Source organism: Rana temporaria, chromosome 13, assembly GCF_905171775.1.
Source record: "Rana temporaria chromosome 13, aRanTem1.1, whole genome shotgun sequence".
In the NCBI taxonomy this organism is placed as follows: Eukaryota; Metazoa; Chordata; class Amphibia; order Anura; family Ranidae; genus Rana; species Rana temporaria.
The window spans coordinates 1459277-1468899 of record NC_053501.1 but is presented as its reverse complement, the minus strand read 5'-3'; the positions used below and the strand labels follow the sequence as shown (position 1 = coordinate 1468899).

At 47.8% G+C, this 9623-nt stretch overlaps 1 protein-coding gene across 2 annotated transcripts in view; it reads right to left on the bottom strand.

Moving 5' to 3' along the window:
* Nucleotides 1-4890: 4890 nt before the first annotated feature.
* Nucleotides 4891-9623, bottom strand: part of DYNC1H1 (dynein cytoplasmic 1 heavy chain 1) — a 121050-nt gene continuing 116317 nt past the window's right edge. For both annotated transcript variants that reach the window (XM_040332865.1, XM_040332866.1), the window contains exons 76-78: nt 7133-7301; nt 5651-5778; nt 4891-5179 (exon numbers count right to left, since the gene is read on the bottom strand). In XM_040332865.1, the coding sequence (XP_040188799.1) occupies nt 5051-5179; nt 5651-5778; nt 7133-7301 (426 nt within the window). In that variant the 3' untranslated portion in view covers nt 4891-5050. The remainder of the gene's footprint in view (nt 5180-5650; nt 5779-7132; nt 7302-9623) is intronic.

Sequence of the window (9623 nt, the reverse complement as noted above, 5' to 3'; positions counted from 1 at the left end):
GCCTCCATAGAGGGCGCAGGAGCGCCGCTCCCTCTCTCCTGCCCCCCGTTGGGTTCATGCCATGCAGAAGAGATTATCTAGGGTTGCTGCTGCCGCCCCCTATTCAGGTGTCCGGCCCCTTGTTTGGCACCGGGCATCTGAATTACAGTGCGTTCGCTGGTTACACAGTGTTGTGTGTTAGGGAAGCTTTTTTTTTTTTGCTTCCCTAACACTGACCCGCCTCTCGGCCAATCAGGTTCACCGGGTCTGGTTACCTGTCACCTGATTGGCTGAAGTGACAGGTGCTGTGATTGGGTGCCTATCAGGTGTCCAATCCATAGCAGAAGAAGACATCGAGGACTTGGAAGGGAGCATGGAGGCCAGGGGCCATGACCCGAGACGGGTAAGTGCTAGGCGGGGGGGGTGGGTACACCGGCAGCATTTGCGACACACTGCCGGCGTTTGATGGGCACAGTGGCCGCGTTTGGCACAGTGGTTGCACTTGATGGGCACAGTGGCTGCATTTGTTTGTTTTTTTTCCAGTTTGTTTGCACCTCCCCCCAAAAAAAATTAGAGCACCAGCGCCGCTGGGTCTGATGTAGCCAGATTCTGTCCTGCAACATTCAGTGGGTGACTCCGATGTAACAAGTCTTTGTTGGATCCTCCGCTGCCAAAAATGTGCATGGTCTCCAACGTATGGCTTGGAGTAGCAAGGCCTTGTCCTGGACAGGTCCCTGGGTCAAGTGGTTATTCCTCCACAAGGCTGGGAACAAGTACAGACACGCTTATTTGACCCTCAGCGCAGTTTTGCATGCTTTCAGGACAAGAAGACTTCTTCTCTGGGGCGACCCATGTGGCTGTTGGCTGGAGCCAGACCCTCTGATGTGGTGGATTTGCACTCCGTTTCTGGAGTTGGAAAGGTCCTTTCTCAAACTAGACTGAGCAGTGATCATGATGGAATGACAGCCTTCGGGGCTGGGGGGGTGGCGGCCTCGGGACAGTGAGGGGGGGGAAAAAAAATGTAATAAATCACGACTTCCCTTAACCAGTTCTAGACCGCCCACCAAACCTTGTCCGTCGGCGGCCTTGTCCGGCGTCCGTCACATCTGTCTGCTGGTCCGTCCAGCCTTGATGGTGTCCGTCGTGCCCGTCTGCCGGGGGTTGCAGCTTTGAATTTGGCGCCTCAGTCGAGCTGTGCAGAGCCGGATTTCCGGTGTGTTCGGCTTCTCTCGCATTGGCCGAGCCTAGCCGAGTGCGCAGTACACGCGGCTCGGTCTTTGTTGGCTGCGCTCAGGGACAGCGAGGATCGGCTGTCCCTGAGGAGGATCGGCGTATATCACGCACCTACAATTTCCCCCTGATTTTAAGGGGAAAAAAGTGCGCAGTATACGCCGATAAATATGGTACATCTCATGAAAATCCCAAATCTACAATCTCAGAAAATTTGAATATTGTGAAAAGGTGGAATATTCTCGGCGTAAAGTCAGATAATTGAGCCATAACACCTGCAAAGGGTTCCTGAGCCTTTAAATGGTCTCAGTCGGGTTCAGTAGGAATCACAATCATGGGAAAGACTGCTGACCTGACACCATCATTGACACCCTCCATAAGGAGGGAAAGCCTCAAAGGGTAATTGCAAAAAATATTGGATGTTCCCAAAGTGCCGTATCAAAGCCCATTAATAGAAAGTTCTGTGGAAGAAAAAGGTGCACAAGCAGCGGGGATGAGCGCAGGGGTGTTGGGGGGTGCAGGCATACACCTGCCACCCTGTCTGTGCTGTCATTCGATACAGTTCAAGTCAGTTAGCAGGTCCTAGCCAATGATTGATGGCTGGGACCTGCTGATTGGCTTGACAGAAGACAGTATAGAGCTCTGTGTTTTTTTAACCACTTAACCCCCGGACCAGAGCACTTTTTGTGCCGGTTTAACTGACAATTGCGTGGGCGTGCGACGTGGCTCCCTAACAAAATTGGCGACCTTTTTTTCTTTCTCCACAAATAGAGATTTCTTTTGGTGGTATTTGATCACCTCTGCGGTTTTTATTTTTTGTGCTATAAACAAAAATAGAGCGACAATTTTTGCAAAAAAAAACCAATATTTTTGACTTTTTGCTATGACCGTGTATAGTATTAGCAGTAATCGCTGTATTGGTGTCGCAGGTGATATCAGATTTCCATTACTGGGTGTATCGGTCGTGGGGGGGGGGGGGGGTTTTTGGACATCAGGCTTTGTTTGTACAATTGTAGGAGGACCATCTGGTCACCAAGATTTACGTGGTGGATGGTCATGCCTGGGCTGGTGCAGCTTATGGTCACAAGGTGCTTTAGGCTGACGTTTAATTTGGGTTCTGTACCCTTTTGGTTGTTGCCCTTTTTAATTTTTTTTTTTTTTGCCTTTTTCAATCCTTCCCTCATTAGAAAAATGAACCTTTTTCCCCCCCCAAGTCAAGTCGCACCGATTAGAACAGTTCCATTGCAGTTAATGGGGGGCAAGACTTTGATTTCTCAAGTCACACCAGTGTGAATGGGGGGGTTAGTGGCATATCCAGCGTATGGCAGCCATGGCACGTGCCATGCGGGAGGGGGTGTGGCAAATAAAAAAGAAAATGCTGCCCGTACGAAAAAATATTCCCACCTGTTGTCCTGCGGGTGCCGCCTCCCACACCATAGCTCTGATGACGGCAGCGGCATGGCAATTCACTTGTAGTACACTGTTACTGGCTGGCTGGCAGTGTAATGGCGCCCCCCCATGCTTGCCTACGAGACCGCCCAGACCGTCATTCGGCTAAAGCTCCGCCTACCCTCCTCTGCGCAGCGCTGCTTCGTCATCTTCTCCCCGAGCGGGTCGGTGACGTCACCGGCGTCACTCGGGAGGAAAAGGAGTTAAACAATTGTTGGACTCTAGTCTCTGAAACCCCCTCCCAGCACTGCAGCAGGCCAGGTACTTCCGAATAGTCACACACTAATCTGTTAGCATAATCATGTTCATGTGAACAGTATGACGATGTGCGTCACTGCCAAGCAAATATAGTGCCTAATATATGGATAAAATTAATTATATTTATGCAAAGCCAAAGTTATCATAAATAAAGTGATAAGTGCAACAGCATGTACTACTTTCACAAATCACTTTATTCATGATCTCTATGGCTATGCAGCATTATCATTTATTCAATCCACATTGAGCAAGCACTAGATTTGATTGGCTGCTTGCTTCTGTTTGGGCCTGTGCCCGGCGCATGATGACTTAGGCTATTTTCACACTGGGGCGTTGCGCCGCATTTATGGGTGCCGGTAAGGCCGCATTTATGGGTGCAGCTTTTATGGGTGCCAGTAAGGCCGCATTTATGGGTGCCGGTAAGGTCGCATTTATGGGTGCCGGTAAGGTCGCATTTATGGGTGGGGAGGGAGAGAATATGGTGAGGGATCACAAGGGAAGCAGCATACTTAACTTCTCCCCCAAGGGTAAGCTGTACCCCCAGATCTATGAGAAGTGAGAACACCGAGTGTAATAGTGAAAAGTCAGATTGCTGCACCCCGGGAACCGATACGTTCACCTCAACATGTTGTGCCGCCCTGGGCTTCTTCAGGAGATCTTATATCATGTCTAATTGTATAAAGAACATTAAATGAAAACACGGCCATCCGACTTTTCTGTGCGATCACCACAAGTCTGGGGGTGCAGCTTACCCCTCGGGTCGCAATACTCAAGTATAATGCCACCGTTATATACAGGTTGTGCTCATAAGTTTACATACCCAGGTAGATTTTCTGATTTCTTGGCCATTTTTCAGAGAATATGAATGATGAAACAAAAACTTCTCTCTCATGCCCATTACCCGTTGCGTAGAACCCCCCTGCCCATTACCCGTTGCGTAGAACCCCCCCTGCCCATTAACCGTTGCGTAGAACCCCCCCTGCCCATTACCCGTTGCGTAGAACCCCCCTGCCCATTACCCGTTGCGTAGAACCCCCCCCTGCCCATTAACCGTTGCGTAGAACCCCCCTGCCCATTACTTAGAACCCCCTGCCTATTACCCGTTGCATAGAGCCCCCTGCCCATTACCCCGTCGTGTACCCGTTGCATAGAGCCCCCTGCCCATTACCCCGTCGTGTACCCGTTGCATAGAGCCCCCTGCCCATTACCCATTGCATAAAGCCCCCGCTGCGTAGAGCCCCCTGCCCATTACCCGTTGCGTTGAGCCCCCTACCCATTACGTAGAGCCCGCCCATTACTCTATGTTATAATCAGCTGTAAAACACGAAAGAAACAAGAGCACACAAAATAATGTACTGAATATTTATTAGGATAAAATGGACACATCACAGATTACTACAAAAACATATAAAGCGGCAGACCTTTTGTATATTTTACGTATTTTTGAATTGCGGTGCGGCGCAGTATACAAGACATGATTGGTTCCGAACACAAATAAGACAACGTGTCACCGAAATATTATTTGTTGTAAAACACAAACTGCATTCTTTTCACTGTCCGAATGTGAACCCACCAAATTCTCTCTATACAAGCAATCCCCTCCCCGACTCTCTCCATACAAGGAATCCCCTCCCCGACTCTCTCCATACAAGGAATCCCCTCCCCGACTCTCTCCATACAAGGAATCACCTCCCCGACTCTCTCCATACAAGGAATCACCTCCCCGACTCTCTCCATACAAGGAATCACCTCCCCGACTCTCTCCATACAAGGAATCACCTCCCCGACTCTCTCCATACAAAGGAATCACCTCCCCGACTCTCTCTATACAAAGGAATCACCTCCCCGACTCTCTCCATACAAGGAATCACCTCCCTGACTCTCTAATTCAGTGATGGAGAACCTCGGCACCCCAGATGTTTTGGAACTACATTTCCCATGATGCTTTTGCACTGTGCAATGTAGTTGAGCATCATGGGAAATGTAGTTCCAAAACATCTGGGGTGCCAGGGTTCTCCATCACTGCTCTATATACACCTCATCTTATTCCTTCCTCCACCTGACATAAAACTTTCTTCTCTTTCTTGTATGCAGAACATAAAAAGCGAGGAATCAGAGAAATGAGGGCCGCCGTCTACTCTGTGCTCAGGATGGCCACTCCGCGCTCATAGAAGCTGTGAGGATCTTCCTTCGTGGCAATTTCGAGGTCAACCGTAAAGATCAAATCGGCCCGAGTGAAGTTCAGATAGACCGGAAGAGTCACCTAAAAAAAAAGAAAAGAAAGGCGGCCGTGAGTGGAAGATCTGAGTTGGCCCTTCCACACGGGGCCGGTTCTGTTGGGAGTCGCCCTTCTCAGGGAATCTGTCCACCGATCCCACAGCTGGCTGGTCCATGCAGAGCGGACAGCCCACTCTTCTCTATGGTCGATCGAATGGAAATAGACCGCCTTGTCCATTTACACCAAACTGCCATCCGATCCACAAATGGGAACAAATCCCCATCTGCCCGTTTTTAGCAACTAGGATGTTGGGGGGTGTAGATTGTCACATGGCCATAGAGAAGAATGGAGGGTCTGATCGGGTACACCTTCTGCTCCTCCATAGAGAATTGATTGCCTGAAAAACCCAACAGGCTGACCCCCGATCTGTCTGCTAGTGTGAGACCTCCCCCCCCCTAAAACTACAGGAAAGAAGTCTATTGGCTTTCCCCGTCTCCATGTTGGAGGTCTACTCACCACATTGGCCTTCTTCTCAGCGTTGGTCTGTCGGGACCAGCGGAGTTGGGTGAGAGCCAGCGCCGTAGAGATGGCGTTAGAAAGGGACAGCTTGTTGTTGGTACAGGTCGCTCCTTGAAGTTTGAGACCTAAAATGTGATTGGATATTAGAAATCAGAAAAGCCATACATTTTTTTTATTAACCATTCCACAAAAACTGAGGAACTCCCGACACCGTTATGTCCGAATAAAGTGCCGGAAGTGTCGTGTGCCACAGGAACCAAGCAGATCGACCCCTCCCCCATTACTATCCCTTGTATACGGTTTATGTTGGTGTTGTACAGACGTGGTCTAGCATTAGGGGGCACTTTGGCTATATAGCCCTTTACCGCAGAAACTTTATCTAAGTTTATTTCCTGCATGTTCCTTGCCGAGTCCTGATAATACAAGAAGGATGCCACTGGTGGCGAGATTTTACCCATCTTCTCAGCAGAAGCCAAAAAGAACCGACTACAGTCTTCTCCCCCCGGAGACCGGGGGCCAGAGGTCTCAACTGCTGCCCGGGGGCCAGATGTGGCCCTTTGCTTGCTTTTACTAGCCCTTAGGGGCACCAATTCTCCCCACTGCCACCAAGGGCCCAATTCCTGCCAATAAATGATGAGGCCCAATTCCTCCCAATGACACCAATGGTGGGGCCCAATTCCTCCCAATGACACCAATGGTGGGGCCCAATTCCTCCCAATGACACCAATGGTGGGGCCCAATTCCTCCCAATGACACCAATGGTGGGGCCCAATTCCTCCCAATGACACCAATGGTGGGGCCCAATTCCTGCCAATGAATAATGGGGCCCAATTCCTGCCACTGACTGGGGCCCAATTCCTGCCAATGAATGATGGGGCCCAATTCCTGCCAATGACACCAATGAATGATGGGGCCCAAATCCTGCCAATGAATGGTGGGGCCCAATTCCTGCCAATGAATGATGGGGCCCAATTCCTGCCAATGAATGGTGTGGCCCAATTCCTGCCACTGACTGGGGCCCAATTCCTGCCACTGACCGGGGGCCCAATTCCTCCCAATGACACCAATGGTGGGGCCCAATTCCTCACAATGTCACCAAAGGTGGGGCCCAATTCCTGCCACTGACAGGGGCCCAATTCCTCACAATGACACCAAAAGTGGGGCACAATTCCTGCCAATGATGGCTTTTTTTTACCAACTGACGTCGAGACCTTTCTTACTCAATAGCCACAGTCCGGACCCCCCAAAGTCTGAAGGACAGTAAACTGGCCCTGTGTTTAGAAAGTTTGGAGACCCCTGATCTAGTCTATAGACCTCCATTAAAGATGGACTCCCCTTTGGCTCACCTGCAAGCCCTGCCATTATAAAGTCTGCCGAAGCCTCAGACAAGCATTTTGCACGAGGGTGCGCCACTTCCCAGAGTACATTATTAGGTGGCCCACGCCTGTACAATATGTAATTCAGGTAAGTTGGACATACCGGTCACTCCGAAGCTGTAAGCATCCATCACGGCATTCTGGGAAGTGGTCACGCTGACTTCCAGGCAGAGCTCCTCCAGCGACCAGCTGTTGGCCTGGGCCACGTATTGCCTGGTGGCAGTGATGTAGGCTTCAGGGACAAACAGACCACCCAACCACACGTGGAGGTTCTGTGAGGAGAAAACAGACCAGCAGCTGAAATCAAAGCAGAGCTAAAGCCAAAGCGTGAAACATTACAGTCACAGACGCATGTGTAAACGGGAATCGGCGGCATCACCGGAGAGATACCACAGAGTAGACATGTGCAATTCGTTTCGAATTCGTTAACCACTTTCCCACCGGACCATTTGTCAGCCTTAAGACCAGAGGTGTTTTTACAATTTTCCACTGCGCTGCTTTAACTGGTAATTGCGCGGCCATACAATGTTGTACCCAAACAAAATTTGCGTCCTTTTTTTCCCACAAATAGAGCTTTCTTTTGATGGTATTTGATTGCCTCTGCGATTTTTAATGTTTGCGATATAAACGGAAAAAGAGCGAAAATTTTGAGAAAAAATGATATTTTCTACTTTTTGTTATAAGAAAAATCGAACAAACTCAATTTTAGTCATACATTTTGGCCAAAATGTATTCAGCCACATGTCTTTAGTAAAAAAAATGCCAATAAGCGTAAATTTATTGGTTTGCGCAAAAGTTATAGCATCTACAAACTAGGGTACATTTTCTGGAATTTACACAGCTTTTATTTTATGACTGCCTATCTCAATTCTTGAGGTGCTAAAATAGCAAGGAAGTACAAAACCCCCCCAAATGACCCCATTTTGGAAAGTAGACACCCCAAGGAACCTGCTGAAAGGCATGTTGAGTCCATTGAATATTTTTTTTTTTTGTAACAAGTGATTGAATAAAGAAAAAAAAAAAAAAAGAAAAAAGAAATTACAAAAAGTTGTCACTAAATGATATATTGCTCACACATGCCATAGTTATATGTGGAATTGCACCCCAAAATACATTCTCCTGCTTCTCCTGAGTACGGGGATACCACATGTGTGAGACTTTTTGGGAGCCCAACCACGTACGGGGCCCCGGAAATCAAGCACCGCCTTCAGGATTTCTAAGGGCGCAAATTTTTGATTTCACTTCTCACTACCTAAGACAGTTTTGAAGGCCATAAAATGCCCAAATAGCACAAAATCCCCCCAAATGACCCCATTTTGGAAAGTAGACACCCCAAGGAATCTGCTGAGGGGCATATTGAGCCCACTGAATATTTTTTTTTTTTGTACCAAGTGATTGAATAATGACAAAAAAAAAAAAAGAAAAAAGAAATTACAAAAAGTTGTAACTAAATGATATATTGCTCATACATGCCATGGTTATATGTGGAATTGCACCCCAAAATACATTCTGCTGCTTCTCCTGAGTACGGGGATACCACATGTGTGGGACTTTTTGCGAGTCTAGCCGCGTACGGGACCCCGAAAACCAAGCATCGCCTTCAGGATTTCTAAGGGCGCAAATTTTTTATTTCACTCCTCACTACCTATCACAGTTTTGAAGGCCATAAAATGCCCAAATAGCAGAAACCCCCCCCAAATGACCCCATTTTGGAAAGTAGACACCCCAGGCTATTTGCTGAGAGGCATGTTGAGTCCATGGAATATTTAATATTTTGACACAAGTTGCGGGAATATGACAATTTTTTTTTTTTTTGCACAAAGTTGTCACTAAATGATATATTGCTCACACATGCCATGGGCATATGTGGAATTACACCCCAAAATACATTCTGCAGCTTCTCCTGAGTACGGGGATACCACATGTGTGGGACTTTTTGGGAGCCTAGCCGCGTACGGGACCCCGAAAACCAAGCACCGCCTTCAGGATTTCTAAGGGCATACATTTTTGATTTCACTCCTCACTACCGATCACTACCTATCACAGTATTGAAGGCCATAAAAGGCCAAGATGGCACACAACCCCCCCAAATGACCCCATTTTGGAAAGTAGACACCCCAAGCTATTTGCTGAGAGGCATGGTGAGTATTTTACAGCGCTCATTTATTTTTGAAAATGAAGAAAGATATATATATATATATATTTTTTTTTTCTTTTTTCAATTTTCAAATCTTTGTGACAAAAAGCAAGATCTGCAAAATACTCAACATACCTCTCAGCAAATAGCTTGGGGTGTCTACTTTCCAAAATGGGGTCATTTAGGGGGGTTTTGTGCCATCTGGGCATTCCATGGCCTCCGAAACTGTGATAGGTAGTGAGGAGTGAAATCAAAAATTTACACCCTTAGAAAGCCTGAAGGTGGTGATTGGTTTTTGGGGTCCCGTACGCGGCTAGGCTCCCAAAAAGTCTCACACATGTGGTATCCCCGTACTCAGGAGAAGCAGCAGAATGTATTTTGGGGTGTAATTCCACATATAACCATGGCATGTTTGAGCAATATATCATTTAGTGACAACTTTGTGCAAAAAAAATAA